The 24,744-nt window shown below is 34.2% G+C and overlaps 1 protein-coding gene across 6 annotated transcripts in view; it reads right to left on the bottom strand.

The window, feature by feature from the left end:
• The window catches only part of MMP16 (matrix metallopeptidase 16), a 355,785-nt gene that overhangs the window by 195,357 nt on the left and 135,684 nt on the right, over positions 1-24,744 (bottom strand). For all 6 annotated transcript variants that reach the window (XM_082363458.1, XM_082363459.1, XM_082363462.1 and 3 more), the window contains one exon: positions 4,310-4,458. In XM_082363458.1, the coding sequence (XP_082219584.1) occupies positions 4,310-4,458 (149 nt within the window). The remainder of the gene's footprint in view (positions 1-4,309; positions 4,459-24,744) is intronic.

Below are 24,744 nucleotides of genomic sequence, written 5' to 3'. Positions count from 1 at the left end.
TTTTCAAAGTAAATTAACTTAGGGCTCAAAATGTAGATAGGCTGATAGCTCACTTTGGTCCAGAGTTTCTTTTTTCTATCAACTCATTAACAGCCTACATGGACACACATGTTATTCCCAAAGCTGAAACTGCAAAGTTAAAGTACTTAAAAACCCAAGCACAGAGAATAAGTGTATTAAGCCTCCATGATCTGCAATGTGAACAAAAGCTCTGTTAGAGTGTTACCTCTTTCTTAAGCTTTCACCTCTCACATTTAACCTTTTGGAACAGGGCTGTAAGGACCCTGCTCATTTAACTGTTAACCAACCCTCTGTAGCTACCAAAATGTGGATTGACCCATGCTATAATGTTATAGCTTTGAGTATTATTGTTATGTTAAAAAATAACAAAGAAAAATCTTTAATTACTGATGGATCTATCTTTTATATCAAAATTGAAAATGAAGAGTCTTAACTTGATAATTTAGACTAAAGAAAAAAAATCATAGAACATCTGGATAAGTAAACCAAAAAGCTTGTAGTTCTTGATATATCTAAATAAATACTTGAATTCCAAAATCAGGAGTTCAAATATCACTACAGTTTCATAATAATTCTTTGAATAAAGCTACTTATTCAGTCTTAAAATAATTTTTAATTAAGACAAATTTCTGGGCATGATTTAAATAAATTAAACAGAATTACTAAGATCATCCAGTATATATGCACAAATGTATATATGTTTGTATGTATATACACACACACGTACACACACACACACATATATATGGAGAGAGAGAAAGAAAGAGAGAGAGATAAAAACAAAAAGAAAGATCACCTTACAAATCCCATCAAGTACGCTTCAGGGCATAACATTGTGCACACATAAAAAGATAAACTAAAATTTTAAAATACTTACTATTAATATTATAAAAACATATTAAACTCATTCTTATTATTGCCTTGTTATCCTTTTCCGTCCTTGCAAAATACTGCATTTTTATGCATAACATAGATTAATTCACTTATTAAGGAATTTAAGTGAGCTTGCTTACTAAAATTAGCTAAGTAACCAATAATTTAAAAGAACCATTGCAACATATGATAATTAGCTCATTTTGGGTGGGGACGGTATAAGTATTTACCACTACTATCTCTCCAATACCAATGTTAATTAATTCAAAAGCTATATAATATGCCACTTAAGGTAATAACCAAATTTGTTGCTTGAAAATGATTAATTTCTTCAATGTAATATAAGGATTATTATAATTGGCATCATTACTTTTAATTACCCAAGAATTATAGATTGAATCCATCAAATGTCTGTCTTCCAAAAAAGAATATAATTACTTAATTTAAAAACAATTGATTTCAACAAGAGTCTAAAATTAGATAAATGTTTATGGCATCTGAAAATGAATCCTAAGACATTATTTCAATACTGATTAATAATTCTAGGTCTCTAATTTTACTACATATTTTATGTAATAAGACTTAGATGAAAAAATTCATACATTATAATTTGACTATGTAAAATAATAGAATGCAATTTCAGCATGGATTGTTACCACACATTCATTTAATATTACAGAAGCACAGAGAATTGCTTAAGTAGCATGATTATAGGGATTATACTTACAAAAATGGTACATAATTTGAGCTGAGTACCCTGAGCAACAATACCCCAAGACTGGGGATACATCAGTGGAAAAAACAGACAGGAAGCAAATGAAGCTGCTTCTAGTATGAAGCAGGGTTTCTAGTATGAATGACAATGAGAATGACACAGAAGACAGAGGAGGCATCACAGTCTAGGAAGGGAAAATGATGAGGGTTTAACAAGGCTTTAATGGGTTCACCTAGAAATAACTACCAAGTGTAACACTCTCTTTAAAGAGAAAGATACGTTTTTAATTTCAAAGTAACTGAGTTAGAACAAAACTCTTTTAAAGAAAAAAACAAGCAGAAAAACTGGTTGGTTTTAAATTTAAGGCTGCTTATTTAGTTGATCTTTTCTTTATAATGCTATAGCTCACAGAAATGTTACTTTAACACCTACACACTGACACAATCCTTTCTTCTGGTCTGGAATCTGAGCCCTTGTATGCCAGGAAAAGACCCGTGTCTTTCTCTGCACCTCTGTATTTTTGCTAACCCCTTTCCACATGAAGGGTCCAAATAAATCCTGCACACATTCCTCTTCCATTATCTCCTGACAAAGACCTTTTTCTAGCTATTTTAGGAAATCAAACTTATCCTTCTTGAGTATTTTCAATGATTAGCAGGGGCTTTCAAAAGTGAGGGGAAACACAAATGACACCTTTTATAGGACTCCAATCTCTCAATTTTAGTATCCAGTAATAAGCATATTTAAAATAATTTGTTTCCCAAGTCACCATTTATTGTATTTTTAAAAACTGTGTCATAATTTCCAAAAAAGTGAATTAGAAGGTATCAGCTCTGCGTTAGGGAACAAGAAAGCTTGTCCAGAGCACTTTTTAAATTGTTGGGATAGAGAGTGTAATATAAATGGAGTTCTGTATTGTACACAGCAACAAAACACAGGGCTTGCTGGAGGTTTTGCTTATTAATTTAGCACTATATTTATTTTGGATAAGAGGTATGTTATGACTTTAAATGAACTTTTGATAGTATACTATTAAGAGAGAATTGCAATGATTACAGGGCAGTAGATCCAAAATAGCAAAATTGTATTCCCAATATTAATAACAGGTTTCTCATTCTCACAGAATGCATTATATTAATTCTTCATTCTGTTTTCACAGACTCAAATCAAATTCAATATTTAAGTATCTCTTAAAAATGTTAGGAGAGGTAATGTATTTATTTATTTATTTATTTATTTATTTATTTTTAACATGTTTATTGGAGTATAATTGCTTTACAATGGCATGTTAGTTTCTCCCTTACAACGAAGTGAATCTGTTATACATATACATATGTCCCCATATCTCTTCCCTCTTGCATCTTCCTCCCTCCCACCCTCCGTATCCCAATTTATTTTTTCAAACTGCTTGAAAACTGTTTAATCTTCAAGCCATTGTTATATGTTTTTTCTGTTTTGATGAAATAGTATGACTAACATCATACTTTAAGTATTAGAAGGCAAAATACAATTTTAAAATTATATATTAAATTAGTTTAACATGTAAGAATTAATTATATATGCCTGAGTCCGGGTACTTCAGGTATTTAAGAAAAATGTGTCATTTCTCAAAGGTACACAGCATGGTATAGTGGAAACTTCCCCAAGTAAATGTCAAAAAATCTGGACTCTGAAGCTAGTCTGGACTTCACTTAGCCTTTGACTTTCAGGTTTTTACTTGAAAAAGTAGAGAGAAAAATGTATTCTTATCTTCCCTATTGTGTAGGTTTACTGTGTGTTGATCATTATAAATGCTGAAGTAGATTTACTTTTGAGTATCAAAGACTCAATGGACACAAATAATTCTTCCCTGCACTAAAAGAATTAATCTTTTCCTCCTTTGTTGTCTAGAAACAATAATGCTGTTTCATAGTGTACTTGTGGTAAAACAATTTATGACTGTGTCTAGCTATACAGTTAACTTGAAGTTCCTTTGAAGAAGAGACGATGTCTTTTGAATCTGCATATGCCTCTTTCACAGATAAAATGCCCAGTAAAGAGTGATTGGTTGAATAAATAAATGAACAAATGATTGATAAAAAAATAAATAAAATAACAAATATTATTAAAGAGTAGAAATAAGCCCTTTGTTACTAAAAGATTGAAAGCACAAACTTTTCAGTGAAAACTCTTCCCTTGATTTAACTAGTATGAGAATTGTCACTAGCAGAAAGCTAGTAAACTATTAACTGGCTCTCTGATTCCCTCCCCCTCAAAAACAGAGCCCTGATTTGCAGTTTCCTATTTTCCTCGGTTTCAATATTTTGACTTTGGTCAATTTCAGGTTACTGCTGTTATATCATTTAGGGAAAGAGATGTGCACACACTACTCCCTCCAGCCATACAATCCAGCTCCAGCACATCACTGATCACCACTCTTCTAGTAGTGGCTTCAGCTGTACATCTACTTTGACTCCCATTGTTGGTATTTTCTTTCCTATTTTGAAAATGTATTGTTCAAGTCCAGGTGAGTAAACTTAATTTTGTGTTTTAATTTTTTATGATTCTCAGGGGAGTGGAGTTAACATAGGTTAAGTTCCAAAGAAACGTTCATGAGACAAATCATTCCATTTGTGGTTGGTGGAGTTCACTAAGGGTTTTTCAGACCACTTAGTTTGGCTCAAGAGCTGAGAAAGAAAGAGTGCAGATGCCATTACTTACTCAATTGTGTTTCGGTCCACTTTTCCTGTCATGTTAATGCCGTAGAACTGCTGCATGGCAGCTAAGGCAGACTGCATGGTCTCTGCAGAGCGCAGCACCGACATTCTGGGGTCAGTCGGTGGAAGGTAGCCGTACTTCTGTAACCAAACCTGCAATAACAAGTACAGCTCCTTTTAGATCAACTTCACAAATTAACAGTAATTTTATGGTAATTAATTTCTGTCTATAGTTGATTTTTAAACTTTATTTCCTCTTCTAAGGGCATATATTATTTAATTTTGTCTCTTTTTAACACATATTATGTAGTTTAGGTTATTTTAGTATAATTTCAGTGGTTGTTACAGATCTTTCTAACATACACACAAACTCTAATTGTAAAGAAAAAGATTAATCATTTGTCTCAAGCTTACACTGTATAGAGTACTATAGTAGATACTGGATAAAATCACAAATAAGATCATCCCTGCCCTCTAGGAACTCAACTTCCCAAAATGAAGATATTTTTTCAACAATATGGCCCCACTGAGACATCTATGCTGGAAGGGGAAGTTAATGTGCATATGCCATATCTGAAATGTCATTTTCCTGAATAATTAACCACTGACTACAGCTGTTACTAGTAGCATCATCACATGTAGACCAATTTTTCTATAATGACATTTGGGGTATAAATTCTATGCAACTGGTTTATCCAATTGGAACTAGATATCTTCAAGGACAGGGAACTGTTTCTCATGTAAAGGATATCCTTTCATTTATTTACAGTGACTCACTTCAAACCAAATCATGTAAGTGACCAAACTTTTCACATACAGATAAAATAAGACTATTTAGTTGAGAATATTTGGCCCTCTCCTTAAGGATATCATGATTTTAATTCTGGTCTTCCCTAGGGAAGAGAGATTTGGGAGGATAGTGAGAGGAAGATATTGATGTTGAGCTCACACCCAGTCGTGATTACAGCCAAAATCAGAGTCATTTAAGGTTAGATTTTAAAAATAACCAAAACTTGGGTTATCTGGCGGGAGGGGGGATCTCTACCAGAGAGCAGAGGCTTTCTAGTTTTACAAATCTATGCATTCATTTTAAATGCACAATCATATGTCCAGCTCATAGCCCATCCTGCTGTCCCTTACTTCAATCTTTCATAAGGCTCTAAGATTTCTTGAAGTGCAGTGAACTACCTGTCAAATTGAGAAAGGCCAGGTAATTCTGCCTTTGGCACAGAATAAAAGCTGTGCTATTTAATGGAAGGTATTCACTAGTATGTGTTTCCCCTCCCACCTGAGTCTATTTTTCATATAATGATCCTATGAAGATGTAGCTTTCTCCCAATACCTGATACACTCCCATTATGACCTTACAATTAAAACACAAAAGAGTTATTTTCTCATTGAAAATAAACAGCAATTATAGAAGTTAAATTTCACCAAAAGAAACAGATATTAAACATATCAGCTTCTTAACACGTAAAACACAAGGTGGAATCTTTTGTGGTATTTCCAAGAAATTGATCCCCCAAAAGTGCAGCACAACCCCTTGAAAATAAGATAAAATATTTATTCTAAAACTATTTAAGGGATTAGCAAATGTATCACTGCCAGGAAGGTTTACTGTTGAAATTCCATCTAGTAAACTCATCTACCACATAGTGAAAACATGCCCAGACACTCCCTTCATCTAATCTATAATGAATAGGCTGCTAGGGAAGACATATATTCAGTAACCTAGTCAACAGTGGTACAGTCTGAAATAGATCTTTTTTTTTTTTTTTTTCCTGAATGAAGGAGACAAGATTTCACTGGCAATATATTATTTACTAGGAAATTCAATACCTATTGTCAACCAATTTCACCCAAATTAGATTTCATCGTGATTTTTAATTGTATACATGCACATATATTCTGAAATTGAACTCTTTTTTTTTTCCCATAACACTCTGTTTGCATCCATTTCTTACTTGCTATAGAGTAAGAAACCTTGTTGCTAGGTTACTCAAGGGTGCTAAGCTACTGTCAATCATGTTTGTGAGAACAGCAAAGAAAAAAATTGTTAATAAGCCTTATGATTTACATACAAATAGAGACTATAAAATATATGAATTTTAAGTGCATAATGAAAAAATAGCATGCTCTAAAAAATACGTATTTGATTTATGCCTTAGTCTTTCAAACAAATGAGTTAGAATTACATAAAAAATGAATGGTGATTTTTCTCTAAGTTTTTTTTTATATTACGTCATTCATCATGAAAGGCTGTTTTTCCAAATGAATAAGAAGTGAATAACTATTTTTAATTGTAAACTATCAGAAAGGCTAGGGGATCTACCATTTTATGATCAAAGTCTGTTTCTTGGCTGACAAATCAATGTCAATAAGATTATGGGTCACTTTGAGTTGTCCATTCTTCATACCATTGTTATTTGTTAATCAAGAAATCTTTTCTGACATCATCAATAATTGACCAGGAATAATTCTCAATTAAAATTTGTAATGCATCTTTCCACAAAACAGTGGAAGATCAAGCATGACTATATTGGTGTCACATTAGAGTATGAAATCAGCAAGGCCTCAATAACATTTCTTATTGAAGCAAAGCCTGCTGTAGACAACCTTACTCTAGGTCAAGGTAAAAAGCAAGTGACTATACCTACAATGCTTTCAAGTAGTAATTTTATCTTCAGTGCTTTTATATATATATATATATATATATATATATATATATATATATATATATATATATATATATATATATATATATATATAAAATATCCAATGTATAAAATACAGATGAAAACAAATATCTGCTTAAATAATTTTTTAATCACCAAGGGGATATCCTCTCTTGAGTTTGCTTTTGTTTTCTATTATTTCATTTACGTTGTTGAGACCACAGAACTCTGAGAGTCCAATCATTTTCGGTATGATAGGAAAAAGTCTGTACCAAATAACCCTAAATAATAAGAAGCTAATGCTCTTTGTATGAGAATAATTTTATCAACATGGTGATGTAAAACTAGCCAAATACAAGCCGTACTGTACACTCAGCATCAAGGGTAGGAAACCACTCTGGCCAAAATTCATAGTGCTTTGTAAACACTGACATTTAAGTTACCAGTGAATTAAGATCAGGTTCAAAAAGTGAAGATCAGGAATAAACACTGGCTCAAAATTATCAAAGAAGTATAGGAGTCTCTGGTATAAGTAACCTTATTCTACTCTATAGAATAAAACATGTTTGTTGTACAAACAGAGCAAGATAGGTGGCTTAGCATTTCATCATTCTACAGTAGTGAACAATAAGAAGTTTAGGAAATTGGGATATGATAGAAGTGACATAGAAGAAACCTTTCTTTGTAACTTTTTTTGTTTTCTACTAAATTATAATATCTTATCTGATAAAAAATTAAATTAAATCTACAAAGTAAAATTTGAAGGTACACCTTATCCCTTAAAGACTATGCCATAGACATCCATCCTCATACATTGTTGTTTGAAATATATCCCTATTTTGTGCCTTGATGTTTTTTCAATGTTTTCAAATGCACATAATGGATAATTAAGGAAAAATTTCTTTATGTGTGCATTTGGGGGAAATGATATTGAATGTGTAGGGTCCATGTGAGGATTGAGAATATATAAAGCCACCAGCATAATTCTTGCTCAGTAAGTCATATTATTATTTTATGCTTACTAATTGTTCTGAGTTCTTGAAATTGTTCCTACTGAAGTTAAGATTTGTCCTTGGAATGGGCAAGATTGAAAATGCAGGTGAGATTTTAAGTAGTCAAAATTGTGACGAAAGAGAAACTACAGAGGGTACAGAATCATATATTGCTTGAAAATTCCCCAAGTCCCAAAACAAAAAGGGAAAATGTAAACAAATTGGAAAATTCGTTTTTATTTTGTTTTCTTTTCTTTGTTTTATTTTGCTCACTGGATTGACGTGCATTTGAGAGCATAGAAAAAATATTAGGAGGGAAACAGGTTTTTTTGAGGGAAAACTTGACTCCTTTTACTGTCTAGGATTCAGCCCATCTCATTATCACTAAAACAAGCAACTACAGAACCTTAAATGGTGCAACAAAATCTAACCTTGAATTACATTCTCTGTGTTACTAATATATTCAAATACCTTGCTGTCTTGTGGACAAAACCAATTTCCTACACTTAGTGATTACCTAAATGGAGGAAAAACCAGAAGAGTTCTTTTCTCTGCAGAGCAAGAAGATATATCAGTCAATAAAAGGCAAACATTTAAATATAAGATTCTGTGCTAATAGATATTGCCTTTACTAGATTCTAATATAAATAGGGAGTAACAGGCACACAGAGTTTCAGTAAACTCATTAAGAAAGTGTCCTTGTCATAAACATTTCATGTAACCATATAGTGAAAGCCTGTATTAATTGACTTAGCTATCCATATCCGTATATCAGGGTGGTATCCTGAAATATGGCTTTCAACAGCAATAACAACAAGGAGGAGACATTAATAGTTCTTATGCTTAATGGGAAATGTAAGCAGAGCATTTTTAGAATATATATTCTTATTTAATATCTCAGGCCAGTACTGACATCAAGAGAAGTAAATTTTCCTCCAGCTGTTGAGGCTAATAAGTTTATGAATACCTTAATATAAAATTAAGATATTCTACTCACTTACTCAAGTGAATCACAAAGGCAAGAACCCTAAATCTCCCTCACTGACAGGACCCAATACATTGAAATGAGAGAACACATTGAAATGAAGCACAGACATCCTTGCCCCTGAAAAAAAATTAAATGATTAAAATAATAAATTTATTAGGGCATGAAGGGATGAATTTTAGATATTATAGAAATTCTTGGAGAGGAAGAAAAGGGAAGTAGGGTTTGGAATTTTATTTAACCTGAAAAATCACTTTGCCAGTCCATATTCCTATTTGTGACTGAACCAGTTATTTCAGGCATAATTTCCTTTCAGCTAATGTTTGGTATGGCCAAATGCAAGTTTCATATACCCAGTGATTATATGATCCAAATTATAGTACTCAGTATGGAAGAACAAAGAAACGGGTGATAAGTATATTTTTATGATAACAATTACTTCCGTTTATATAATTATGCAAATTTTTATTATATTGGGACATACATTTTAAAAATTATTGGCTTCATGTTAAATTGAACATATTTACTAACAAAATATTTAAATCTATTCTGATATAATTAACTGAGTTTCTTAATAAAATGCAACTGGAAGAATGTATTTTTAATAGTTAAGTTCTCATTGTTATCAAGTTATTTTCCATTTTCAATATGAGACTTCTAAACAAACTTATAAAATTCTGTTATTAACCAAAATAAACAACTAAAACCTGATCATCCCTTATTTTGTGGTACCATCAGCAAAATTAGCAAAAGCTTGAGGACATTTTTCACTGACATTACCTATATTCACTGGTTATAAAGAGTGGCAGAATTTAGGACCTAAATTGTCTAGTCTGAAAAGTGGCTATAAATATGAATTATAACTACCTATTAACCAAAAAACTTATGTGGGAGCAGTCATTCAGAATTGGTCAAATTGAAAATTCATAGGATAAGTTAATGAGGCAAAAATTAGCCTTTCTGTTCATTCAAAAATCTAGAGGAGCTCTAAATCACCATCCCATCCCCACCATGAATGAATCAGTGTTTGAAATTTCATATATAGTATGCAATTTCTTTAGAATTATACTGTCACTTAAATGGCTTCTTAAATGAAAATGAAACAGTGGAAGGACCAAAAGATACTCTACTGAACATCTTACCAATCAAGAGACTGTCAACTGGATAAAAAGATGGAAAATAGCTGGGGTCATTAGTAAGAGTTATAATGATCATCATGACCATATTTTTCACCTTAACATGAGATTCTCTAATTTATGATAGAAACTAAAAACTTAGGATGTAAAGGTTAAGGAGACTTTTATCATTCTGCATAAAAGTGAAGATGCAAGATGGAGGGGCTATGGGGATATATGTATACGTATAGCTGATTTACTTCGTTATACAGCAGAAACCAACACAACGTTGCAAAGCAATTATACTCCAATAAAGATGCTTTAAAAAAAAAAAAGTGAATTGTACTTTGTATTTAGCAACTGTGGGAGTGAAGCCCCTCAAACAGTAATGGCTGAACTCTAGTGATAAAAGCAAACAAATAAACAAACAAACAAAAAGACGACAGCCCTTAATGGGATCCCATTATATGTTAGTTATTGTGCTGGAAAGTTAGAGTACTGCTTTACACTGTCTCCTTATCTGTCTTTACTGTGAATTTTCTAAAAGACATTACTTGAGCCTAAGTCATGTGGATGATGGACTGAACTTGCCTTTATTGGGCTGGGGTGGGCGTGGGGTGCAGATTTAGCTTCTTCGAGGTAGAGGTACAAAATATCTCTGAAACTTAGGCACAAAATACCAGAGCATTGTATTTAATACACACATCCACACATTTATGCATGAACTCTCCTATCTATAAAATAAGAAAAAATAAACTTCACTTTTATTTAATGCACAGATTGATTCTGGTTTCCTCACTTGGACAGACTTCATACATTCATCATCTGTGTTCAAGCAGGTGTCCTGAGGGAGGAGATGGAGTTCCACAGTACAAACAGGTTTAGTGTGTCACCTTCAATAGTTAGCTCGATTCCAGCACATTGCAAAATACAGCTATTTTTAAATGGATTAGTCATTTTAAAAAGAAGAAATAGAAGAAATACTTTGTGATGTGATGGAGAAAGACCAAGAAAATATTTTGTACCACATAGATGTTTCCTGCTTATCTGAGGGCAAAGTACTTAAAAAGTTGTCACACTTACATAAATTTTGCATTTCTTTTACAAAAAGACAAAAGTGCTGTCCTTTTCCGTAAAGACAAGAGGTTGCAAATACAGTTGACTCTTGAACAATGTGGGGGTTGCGGTGCTGACCCCCCACGCAGTCAAAAATCTGAGTATAACTTTTAACTTCCCCAAAATGTAACTACTAATAGCCTACTATTGACCAGAAGCCTTACCGACAACATAAAAAGTTGAATAACATATTTTGTAAGTATGTGTATATTTACATATATTTTATACATTCATGACATACCTTTTGCTTAATTTTTTCGGTATTTCTAGGCTACGTTGTTCATCTGCACGTTTTTTTCAAATTGCCGTAAATCTCCAAAAATTTTTCCAATACATTTATTGAAAACGTTTGCATGTATGCAGACCTGCACAGTTCAAACGTGTTGTTCAAAGGTCAACTGCAGTATACTACTCAATAGCTACATTGGGATTATGAATAAAAAGAACATATAATCTGTCCCATTAAGATAAAAGTGATGTTTTAGCAATTAGGAGAAAAAATATGCTTTTGAAAGAAATATGTCCCACATAGAGAGTATTTTTTTAAAGATGCATGTTTGGAAGTGTTTCCATTATCACATGCATTTGTACTCAAAAGATATAAATACATCACCTATTAAAACTGTCTCAGAATTTCCTACTTTAAAATTCCAGAAACAGAATTTTCCACCTGTAAAATAACGTGCCAAAAGAATAATTTCAGTAGGTTGTAAGTCCATTTGTTAAAAATATGAAAATGCAACACCTTTCGATTTGTTTTTAAGAACAATTGATAGACATCAGGGAAGATGAGAATTTACCATCTGAATTTTGCCAAAAAACCTTTGCATAACTGATGAATAAGATTATAGAACGAGCCTAGTGATTTGTAGTTAGCTAATGACATAGCTTTTTCTGTTGCATTTACATATCTTTATGAGGTGTCTTTTTGTCCAAGGCAATTTTTAAGAAGATTACAAATATATGGATCTTATGCTTAGTGAAGTAAGGCAGATAGAGAAAGACAAATACTGTATATTTTCACTTATATGTGGAATCTAAAAATAAAGACAAATGAACAAATATAGCAAAACAGAAACAGACTCATAGGTACAGAGAACAAACTAGTGGCTACCAGAGAGGAGAGGAGTAGGGGGAGGAGCAAGATTGGTGAAGGGGATTAAGAGGTACAAACAATTGATATATGTATAAAAAAATAAGTTGCAAGGATGTAATGTACAGTACAGGGAATATAGTAAATATTTTATAATAACTTTATATGGTGTATAATCTATAAAAATATTGAATCATTATGTTGCACACCTGAAACTAATATAATATTGTAAGTTGACTATACTCAAATAAAAAAAAAGAAATAAACAAATCTTGAAATTGCCATATTTCAAAGTATTAAATCAATATTTTCAAAATAATGAAGCATAGTCAGCCATAGAACTCTCCATGAAAAAATAGTTCTGATAAGAGCAAAGCAATATAAATGCAATTACTACGTAAAATACAAAGATTATTATTTAATTTTGTCATCCTTAACTCATCTTACTATTTCTATTTTGAGTATGTTTTATAACATATATAATGTTTAGTTAGTTCAAAGATATAATGGTAAATAAGATTGTGAATGTTAAAAAAAAAATGACTGATGGAGGAATGCAATAGAAAGTGCAGAGATCAATGATCTGATAGAAAGAAGCTACTCTATGTTTTAAAGTGAAGCTAATTCCTTAAATTCTCTCCGTGACATAATTACTTACTCTCCCTAAGGGATGAGAACACAGTCTATCAATATCTATATAACATATTCTGGCTGTGACAATTCCCAAGCTTTTCCTTTCTGTCAGGCACTATTGAAGCTACTGAAGTCCTGTAGAGCAAACTCCCTAGAATAACTTCCAAGACATTCATAATTTGGTCTCCAAGCATGCCTTTGTTACTTTGTTGTATAGAATCCATTTTTTGGTCACACTGAAATTTCAGTCCCACCCCCAACAGACCTCGATAATAATAACAACTGCTGCCAGTCCTTTACTGCCCACTAGGTACTAGGCAATTTACATGTATTATCTTATAGCAATTCTGCGAGTTAAGCATTATTATCTCTATTATCTCTATTTTATAAATGACAGAACAAAACCCCAGAAAAATTAAATAACTTACCCAGGAACACACCAATAAGAGAGGAGTAATCAGTATTCAAATAGAGATCTGGCTACACCCAAGGTTGACTTTGTCTGTTCTTCAAGGCTGCCTCTTAGACATGGAAGAGACCCAGCTGCCTATCTATATCCTAGGAAATGCTAGGCGACCCTATTCACGTTTCAAAATGAGAAGGCAGACCGTCTGAAAACATATCTACAATAACTGTGAGTATTTGTAGTTTTTACACAAACAAAACATTCCATTTTACATCATGAAAGGAGCTGTTGTTGCCTATGTTCTGGGTATAACACTAGCTCCTACTTCTGAGGGCTTCTCTAATTGCCAATGCAAAACAGCCTTGCACTGTCCAATTTGCCCAGCTCAACTAATATTCTTATTTCCATGCCAGAATACTTATGGCCATTTCTGTTTCGAAGTTTAAAAAACCACTACAACCATCTTTGCCAGAGAATGATCCTTTCTTCTCACTTCATTAATTACTTTCCAGCACTTTCTACAATAATAAGACTACAATAAGTCTCAGTGTTTCTGGTCAACTGTATCTACAGTTTCCTCGGTTATCTCTTCTAAAATTAATCCTTCAAATACCATATACATGTTGATGGCACACCAATTTAACCCTTAAATCCTGACCTCACGCTAATGCCCAGACTCGGCTATCACACTGCTGTTTAACCCAAAAATATAGGAATCATCCTTAATTCTCCTTTTTCTCACCATTCATACTCAATCCATCATCATGCCTTAGCTCCAATTTTACATTGAATGTAAACTCTTATTTCTGCTGCCACTCCTTTGTCCAGCGCACCCACCAGAAATCACAAGATTCTCCAACTGGCCTCTGTGCTTTACATATTGGTACTATTCTCTCTACTTCCCCAACTAGTGTGAAGTGTTTTTTGTTTAACTACAATAAAAATATGTAACTTAAAATTTACCATTTTAACCATTTTCAACAGTAAAATTTGGTGGCATTAAGTACATTGTTAAGCATCCATCACCACCGTCCATCTCCAGAGCTATTTCATAATTACAAACTGAAATTCTGTATCCATTAAACAATAACTCCCCATCCTCCTCTTCTACCATTCCTTGGTAACCTCTGTTCTACTTTCTGTCTATTAATTTGACTACTCTATGTACCTCATATTAGTGGTACGTACAGTATTTGTCCTTCTGTGTCTGGCTTATTTCATTTAGGATGTTTTCAACGTTCATCTGTGTTACAACATGTGATATTACAAATGTAATTTTTAAAGCTGAATACTATTGCATTGAATGTATATACCACATTTTATTTATCCATTGATCAGTTGATGAACATTTGTGTTGTGTCCATCTTTTGGATATTATAAATAATACTGTTATAAACACTGGTGTACAAAAGTCTATTTCAATCCCAGCTTTCAGTTTTTTTGGGTTATATCTAGAAGTGGAATTACTGGATTATATGACAATTCTAAGTATAATTTTTTGAGGAATTCTCATACTGTTTTCCTCAGAAGACTCACTATTTTACATTCCCTCCAGTAATGCACAAGGGGTTCTATTTCTCCACATCTTCTCCAACACTTGTTATTTTCTGTTTATTTTTGTTTTTATAATAGTAATCCTGATGTGTGTGAAGTGGCATGAGCTGTCTTTTTAAGTAGATCAACCTACATCATTCATTTGATTATAAACCTTTAGGAGTTACCCACCAACTGAATACAAAATTCAAACTCCTTACTGTGGCCTACAAGTCCATTCACAGTCATGGTTAACCCTTTAACTTTTTTTTCTTTTTTGGAACTAGTGGAGCTAAAGGGAAATTAATATTTATTGAGCTTGTTATGTATCAGACACAAAATTTATCTCTTAGTCTTTTATTCTTTTATGATGTTTCTAATGTTTTATTTTTATTTTTTTTTATTGGGGTATAGTGGTTTTATCATGTTGTGTTAGTTGCTACTGTACAGCGAAGTGGAGTTCCCTGTGCTATACAGCAGGTTCTTATTAGTTATCTATTTTTTACATATTAGTGTATATAGGTCAATCCTAATCTCCCAATTCATCCGACCCCTCACTTTCGCACCTTGGTGTTGATGCATTTGTCCTGTACATCTGTCTCTATTCTGCCTTGCAAACTGGTTCATCAGTACCATTTTTCTAGGTTCCACATATATGCGTTAATATACAATATTTGTTTTTCTCTTTCTGACTTACTTCACTCTGTATGACAGTCTTTAGATTCATCCACGTCTCTACAAATGACCCAATTTCGTTCCTTTTCATGGCTGAGTAATATTCCACTGTATATATGTACCACCTCTTCTTTATCCATTCATCTGTCAGTGGGCATTTAGGTTGCTTCCATGACCTAGCTATTGTAAGTAGTGCTGCAATGAACATGGGGTGCATGTGTCTTTTTCAATTATGGTTTCTCTGGGTATATGCCCAGTAGTGGGATTGCTGGGTCATATGGTAATTCTATTTTTAGTTTTTTAAGGAACCTCCATACTGTTCTCCATAGTGGTTGTATCAATTTACATTCCCACCAACAGTGCAAGAGGGTTCCCTTTTCTCCACACCCTCTCCAGCATTTACTGTTTGTAGATTTTCTGATGATGCCCATTCTAACAGGTGTGAGGTGATACCTCATTGTAGTTTTAATTTGCATTTCTCTAATAATTAGTGATGTTGAGCAGCTTTTCATGTGCTTCTTGGCCATCTGTATATCTCTTTGGAGAAAAGTCTATTTAGGTCTTGTGCCCATTCTTTGATTGGATTGCTTATTTTTTTGATATTGAGATGGATGAGCTGTTTATATATTTTGGAGATTAATCCTTTGTCCTTTGATTTGTTGGCAAATATTTTCTCCCATTCTGAGGGGTGTCTTTCCGTCTTGTTTATAGTTTCCTTTGCTTTACAAAAGCTTTTAAGTTTCATTAGGTCTCATTTGTTTATTTTTGTTTTTATTTCCATTACTCTAGAAGGTGGGTCCAAAAAAAAATCTTGCTATGATTTATGTCAGAGTGTTCTTCCTATGTTTTCCTCTAAGAGTTTTATAGTGTCTAGTCTTACATTAGGTCTTTAATCCATTTAAAGTTTATTTTTGTATATGGTGTTAGGGAGTGTTCTAATTTCATTCTTTTACATATAGCTAACCAGTTTCCACAGCACCACTTATTGAAGAGATTACCTTTTCCCCATTGTATATCCTTGCCTTTTGTCAAAGATTAGTTGACCATAGATGCATGGGTTTATCTCTGGGTTTTCTATCATGTTCCATTGATCTATATTTCTGTTTTAGTGCCAGTACCATATTGTCTTGAGTACTGTGACTTTGTAGTATAGTCTGAAGGCAGGGAGTCTGATTCCTCCAGCTCTGTTTTTTTTTGGGTTTTTTTGTTTTCTTCTCAAGATTGCTTTGGCTATTCAGGGTCTAGTGTGTCTCCATACAAATTTTAAGATTTTTGTTCTAGTTCTGTAAAAAATGCCATTTTTAATTTGATAGGGCTTGCACTGGTTCTGTGGATCACTTTGGGTAATATAGTCATTTTCACAATATTGATTCCTCCAATCTTAGAACATGGTATATCTCTCCATCTGTTCTTGTCATCTTTTATTTTTTTCCTCAGTGCCTTATAGTTTTCTGAGTACTGGTCTTTTACCTCCTTAGGTAGGTTTATTCCTAGGTATTTTATTCTTTTTGTTGCAATGGCGAATGGGATTGTTTCCTGAATTTCTCTTTCTGATCTTTCGCTGTAGGTGTATAAGAATGCAAGGGATTTTTGTGCATTAATTCTGTATCCTGCAACTTTACCAAATTCATTGATTAGCTCTAGTAGTTTTCTGGTGGCATCTTGAGGATTCTCTATGTATAGTATCATGTCATCTGCAAAGAGTGACAATTTTACTTCTTCTATTCCAATTCATATTGCTTTTATTTCTTTTTCTTCTCTGACTGCCATAGGTAAAACTTCTAAAACTATGTTGAATAATAGTGGCAAGAGTGGACATCCTTGTCTTTTTCCTGATCTTAGAGGAAATGCTTTCAGTGTTTCACCATTGAGAATGATGTTTGCTGTGGGTTTGTTGTATATGGCCTTTATTATGTTGAGGTAGGTTCCCTCTATGCCCATTTCTGGAGAGTTTTTATCATAAATGAGTGTTGAAATTTGTCAAAAGCTTTTTCTGCATCTATTGAGTTGCTCATATGGTTTTTATTCTTCAGTTTGTTAATACATTGTATCCCATTGATTGATTTGCATATATTGAAGAATCCTTGCGTCCCTGAGATAAATCCCACATGATCATGGTGTATGATCCTTTTAATGTGTTGTTGGATTCTGTTTGCTAGTATTTTGTTGAGGATTTTTGCATCTATATTCATCAGTGATATTGGTGTGTAATTTTCTTTTTTTTTTTGTAGTGTCTTTGTCTGGTTTTGGTATCAGGGTGATGGTGGCCTCATAGAATGCATTTGGGAGTGTTCCTTCCTCTGCAATTTTTTGGAAGAGTTTGAGAAGGATGGGTGTTAGGTCTTCTCTAAATGTTTGATAGAATTCGCCTGTGAAGCCATCTGGTCCTGGGCTTTTGTTTGTTGGAAGATTTTTAATCACAGTTTCAATTTCATTACTTGTGACTGGTCTGTTCATATTTTCTATTTCTTCCTGGTTCAGGCTTGGAAGGTTATACCTTTCTAAGAATTTGTCCATTTCTTCCATGTTGTCCATTGGCATAGAGTTGCTTGTAGTAGTCTCTTAGGATGCTTTGTATTTCTGCGGTGTCTGTTGTAACTTCTCCTTTTCATTTCTAATTTTATTGATTTATTCCTCTCCCTCTTTTACTTGATGAGTCTGGCTAAAGGTTTATCAATTTTGTTTATCTTCTCTAAGAACCAGCTTTTAGTTTTATTGATCTTTGTTATTGTTTTCTTTGTTTCTATTTCATTTATTTCTGGTCTGATCTTTATGATTTATTTCCTTCTACTAACTTTGGGTTTTGCTTGTTCTTCTTTCTCTGGTTCCTTTAGGTGTAAGGTTAGATTGTTTATTTGAAATTTTTCTTGCTTCTTGAAGTACGAATATATTGCTATAAACTTCCCTCTTAGAACTGCTTCTGCTGCATCCCATAGGTTTTGGATAGTCATGTTTTCATTGCCATTTGTCTCAAGGTATTTTTTGATTTCCTCTTTGATTTCTTCAGTGATCTTTTGGTTATTTAGTAGCATATTGTTTAGCCTCCAGGTTTTTATGTTTTTTACTTTTTTTTTTCCTGTAATTTATTTCTAATTTCATGGCATTGTGGTCGGAAAGAATGCTTGATACAATTTCAATTTTCTTAAATTTACTGAGGCTTGATTTGTGACCCAAAATGTGATCTATCCTGGAGAATGTTCCCTGTGCACTTGAGAAGATAGTGTAATCTGCTGTTTTTTGATAGAATGTCCTATAAATATCAATTAAATTTATCTGTTCTATTGTGTCAATTAAAGCTTGTTTTTTCTTATTAATTTTCTGTCTGGATGACCTGTTCATTGGTGTAAGTGAGGTGTTAAACTCCCCCACTATTATTGTGTTACTGTTGATTTCCCCTTTTACACCTCTTAGCATTTGCCTTATGTATTGATGTGCTCCTTTGTTGGGTGCATATATATTTATCATTGTTATATCTTCTTCTTGGATTGATTCCATGATAATTATGTAGTGTCCTTTCTTGTCTCTTGTAACATTCTTTATTTTAAAATCTATTTTATCTATGAGTATTGCTACTCCAGCTTTCTTCTGATTTCCATCTGCATGAAATATCTTTTTCCATCCCCTCACTTTCAGTCTGTATGTGTCCCTAGGTCTGAAGTGGGTCTCTTGTAGACAGCATATATATGGGTCTTCTTTTTGTATCCATTCAGCCAGTCTGTGTCTTTCGGTTGGAGCATTTAATCCATTCACAGTTAAAGTAATTATCGATATACATGTTCCTATTACCATTTTCTTAACTGTTTTGGGTTTGTTACTGTAGGTCCTTTTCTTCTCTTGTGTTTCCTGCTTAGAGTTCCTTTAGCATTTGTTGTAGAGCTGGTTTGGTGGTGCTGAATTCTCTTAGCTTTTGCTTGTCTGTAAAGCATTTGATTTCTCCATTGAATCTGAATGAGATCCTTGCTGGGTAGAGTATTCTTTGTTGTAGGTTCTTCCCTTTCATCACTTTATCTTACCACTCCCTTCTGGCTTGCAAAGTTTCTGCTGAGAAATCAGCTGTTAACCTTATGGGAGTTCCCTTGTATGTTATTTGTCATTTTTCCTTTGTTGCTTTCAATAATTTTTCTTTGTCTTTATTTTTTGTTAATTTGATTACTTTGTGTCTTAGTGAGTTTCTCCTTGGGTTTATCCTGTATGGGACTCTCTGCACTTCCTGAAATTAGGTGGCTATTTTCTTTCCCATGTGCAGAAAGTTTTTGACTATAATCTCTTCAAATATTTTCTTGGGTCTTTTCTCTCTCTCTTCTCCTTCTGGGATCCCTATAATGCGAATGTTGGTGTGTTTAATGTTGTCCCAGAGGTCTCTTAGGCTGTCTTCATCTCTTTTCATTCTTTTTTTCCTTTCTTTTCCATAGCAGTGAGTTCCAACATTCTGTCTTCCAGATCACTTATCTGTTCTTCTGCCTCAGTTATTCTGCTATTGTTTCCTTCTGGTATATTTTTCATTTCAGTTATTGTATTGTTCATCTCTGTTTGTTTTTTCTTAATTCTTCTAGGTACTTGTTCTTTATGTCTTCTAGGTCTTTCTTAAACATTTCTTGCATCTTCTCGATCTTTGCCTCCATTATTTTTCCAAGGTCCTGGATCATCTTCACTATCATTATTCTGATTTCATTTTCTGGAAGGTTGTCTATCTCCACTTCATTTAGTTGTTTTTCTGGAGTTTTATCTCATTCCTTCATCTGGGACATAGTCCTCTGCCTTTTCATCTTGTCTGTCTTTCTGTGAATGTGGTTTTTGTTCCACAGGCTGCAGGACTGTAGTTCTTCTTGCTTCTGCTGTCTGCCCTCTGGTGGATTAGGCTATCTAAGAGGCTTGCACAAGCTTCCTAATGGGAGAGACTAGTTGTGGGTAGAGCTGGGTGTTGCTCTCATGGGCAGAGCTCAGTAAAACTTTAATCCACTTGTCTGCTGATAGGTGGGGCTGTGTTCCCTCCCTGTTGGTTGTTTGGCCTGAGACAATGCAGCACTGGAGCCTACAGGCTCTTTGGTGGGGCTAGTGGTGGACTCTGGGAGGCCTCATGCCAATGAGTACTTCCAGAACTTCTGCTGCCAGTGTCCTTGTTCCATGGTGAGCCACAGCCGCCCCCTGCCTCTGCAGGATACCCTCTGACACTAACAGGTAGGTCTGGTTCAGCTTCCTATGGGGTCACTGCACCTCCCCCTTGGTTCTGGTTTGTACACTACTTTGTGTGTGCCCTCCAAGTGTGGAGTCTCTGTTTCCCCCAGTCCTGTCAAAGTCCTGCAATCAAATCCTGCTGGCCTTCAAAGTCCAATTCTCTCCTCCCATTGCCAGATCCCCAGTTTTGGAAGCCTGACATGAGGCTCAGAACCTTCACTCTAGTGGATGAACTTCTATGGTATAATTGTACTCCAGTTTGTGAGTCACCCACCCAGCAGTTATGGGATTTGATTTTTTTTGTGATTGTGTCCCTCCTACCATCTCATTGCAGATTTTCCTTTGTCTTTGGATGTAGGGTATCTTTTTTGGTGAGTTCCAGTGTCTTTCTGTTGATGATTTATTGTTCAGCAGTTAATTGTGGTTTGGTGCTCTTGAAAGAGGGAGTGAGCACACGTCCCTTTAACTTCTTTTCCTAGTACCTTCTCTTAACATTCCAAGCACATGGTCTTTTTTTTTTTTTTTTTCCCTGTTCCTGGAGCAAGCTAAATTCTTTTCTGCCTTAAGGCACTGCGTTTATTTTTCCTATGTATGAAATACAAAAATACATTTCTCTTCATATTTATACATTTAGTTCAAATTAGACTTCTTCATAGAAATCTTCCTTGACTCCACTTTACCACTACCACCAACACCACATAGCATCCCATTTAAGTCTCTCACTGGATTTATCATAATCTCAACATGGGAGCTTTGTTTTTTACATGTTTGTTCTTTATCCTTCTGTTCTCATTTAATAGGATAGGCACAACACCTAAAACAGTTTCTGGTATTTTCTGAGCTTGGGTAATAGAATTATGAGGATAGCTAAGTGAGGAACCCATACATTAATGCCCAATTGATATCACAATTGAAACCTTACAAATGGTCTTTTGCTGTTTGCTGTTTTCTGCTCACTGAGTTAACTACCCAATTATTCATCCCCTCCCCACCCTGACACACACAACTAGACCCCAAATGAGAGTCCTCAAACTCACATTAAGTGCCTCAAACATGAATAACAAACCTCAGTTTATCAGATTCATAGCAAAAGTTAGTAACTTCCAGGCACCTCTAGATAAGCTCTAGGAAATACAAAACAAGGTAAAATATGAATGACAACTTTGTTCACTGTTGGAAAAGAACACAGCAGTTTTTAGGTTTTTCTTTGGTTGTTCAGATTCTACCTTTCCTCCCCATACCTGGAGATAAACATCAATGGGGACTTCTTTTTATTACTTGAAAATTGCTATTAGGAAAACACTGATATTCAGTGTAAACAACACACCAAACACTAACATTTATTAATTCAGGCACTGTGTTAATCTCTCTACTATATTAAGCTATTCAAGCTTGTGAGGTTGGTATTATTATCTTCACCTTACAGGTGAGCAAATAGATTGAGAAGGGTTAATCAACTTGCTCAGGGCAACCTCAGAGCAGGTAGGTGATATCCAGGAATACAAGTCTCAGTGTGGATATAAAATGGCTCTGGATCTTAACAACTGACAAAAAGGCAAGAAGAGCGAGTCTTCGTCAAACCTAGCCTTTATAAGATTAAGGATGATCTACACAGGCCATTCTAGGTCAGAAATCAGCTGTCTCGTTTCACACAGCTGAATCCCATCAGTGGGAAGATAGGCCATTTCACTGTAAAAAACAAAACACAAACAAAAACAAATGATAAGCACATATAAGCATTACCTATCTGCCCATCAGAACCCATATGCTACCAGTTACCAAAGAGAAAGTGTGAGCAGCTCTCAGAAGGCTAGAAATTATTATGATTCTCTAAAAGTAAAAGTTTGAAAGTAAAATTAAATTTTCTAAAAGTAAAAGTTTGAAGTTTTTCTTCAAAACAGCATAGTCTTCTGAAGGCAAAGGAGAGGTGTCTCCCGTCTCTTTCTGATCTCTGCCAAATGGTAAGAAAAGAGGTTTCATATTGTCAATCCATTCATATATTGTACTTTTGGAAGCACTAAACATAAAGTTAATTTGATGCAGGGAGGTGTGTTAATGAGGATAGATTCTCCTGATATAACTCCAGATGATACAGTGAACAGTGAAATAATACTTAAAAACAACAAAAACACATGTATTCCATTTTCAGTACTGGGTGCTCTCACAAAACAGCTTTCTCTCTCCAAGGACAATCTTGTGCTTCAAAATCTTGAAACATCTTTTGCCCCTGAGGGTATACAGTTCTTGGGAATGTAAAACTTGGTTTTGTTTTTTTTTTTTTGGTTTTTTAGGGGAATAGCGTAGCATTGAAGGTTGAAAGAGTTTAACATTTACTATAATTAAGAAAATTAAAAGGTTGAATGCTTTGTGACATTAAGAACATTTTTTTTTTCAAAATAAGGTTACCTGTATTCTAAAAATATATATGTTTTAGGGTTAATAAGTTAATTGAAGTTTCTCAAAGGTAAGAAGCCCTATTCCAAGTTCCTCTAAAGAATAAGGGTCTTAAAAACAAGAAAACTTCTTCCATTGTGCATTAATAAACAAATATTTACTGAAAAACTATAATGTACAGGTTCTTGACTAGGCTTTTCAGTCATATCAGTGAATAATACATGAGTAATCTTTGGTCTTATGGAACTGACAGACTGATGGCTGGCAATACAAGTATTAAGTAAATATGTCACTTCAGATGGTAACGAGTGCTTTAAAAGAACATGGAGTGTTGTGGAAGTCTAACTAAAGGACATAATTTAGATGTAGAGGATAAGAAGGCACATGTAGTAAGCTGATAGTTCAACTGAAACTTGAAGTATAAAAGTTAGAAAAGAAAAGAAAGAGAAGCTCATATTAAGGTGACAGATAGTCAGGTACAAATGCCCAGAGGCATGGGTAGTGGTTTTAAAAGATGTAAAATTTTTCTGACATTTGTCCCATCAAAAGGAGTCTAACTTCCCCTCCACTTGGTAATGGGTTAGTCCTTGTACTTGCTTTTGACTAACAGAGTATGATGGACATGATGCTGCCCAACTTTTGAGGCTATGTTAGAAAAGGTGATACAGCTTCTGCCTGGTTCTCTCTCTTTTGGGAGGCTTACCCTGGGAACCCAGCCTCCACATTGTGACAAAGCACAAGCCACATGTAAAAGCCACATATAGTTGTTACCACTGACAGCCTCATCTAAAGCCTCAGCCAATTAGCATCAATTGCCAAACAAGTGAATAACATGTTTTCAGGTGATTCCAGCTCCTAACCTGTGAGTAGTACCCTCAGAGACAAGTTCCCTTTGCTGAGCCTTGCCCAAATTACAGATTCGTGGGCAAAATCAATGTTGTTGTTTTAAACCACTAAGTTTTGGGGCAGGTTGTTCCATTGCAATAGATAACTGGAGCATCATGAGAGAGCTCCGAGTTTTCAAGAAACTGAAAGAAAGCTACTCTGGTTGAGAGGGAATGAATCTAGAAAAGAGAATTATATGACAAGATTATGCAAAAACTTGTAGGGTTTTAATTTGAAAACAGAAAATGTTTTTAAGCCTTTAAGTGATACAATAAAATTTGTACTAGAAAAGTATCATTCTGGCTGCTGTATAGGCAATGAATTGAAGGGAATATAAGTGCAAATGGAGCAGTTAGTAAATGCAATTCTGGCAGTAGCTGGGGGGATGGGTAAGTAGATGAATTCATGATATCTTTCAAAGGTAGACACAACTCTGCAAGCTGTAAAGTATGTTACAGGTATTATTATTATTATTACTATCCTATTTAAGCTTGGTGCATATTCATTTTTTTTTTTTTTTTTTTTTTTGTACAGAATGCTTAGGCACTAGGATAGAAAGAAATAGCAAACTGTTTGCCATCAAGGCAAATTCATAGTTGAATCATCAGAGAAACAAGCAGATATTCTGATAGAATCTTGTATGGACACTGTAGGGGTACATGGATAGGGCTCCCAAACCTCACTGGGTAATGGAAGTAACATTTAAACACAACTTTGAAAGCATTTTAAATTTTTTATAAAAAGGTTCCTCTGTCCCCTTTC

Source organism: Balaenoptera borealis (assembly GCF_965194805.1).
Source record: "Balaenoptera borealis genome assembly, chromosome: 17".
Taxonomy (NCBI): Eukaryota; Metazoa; Chordata; class Mammalia; order Artiodactyla; family Balaenopteridae; genus Balaenoptera; species Balaenoptera borealis.
Note: the sequence above shows the minus strand (reverse complement) of the source record. Positions and strands in the feature narration are given on the sequence as shown.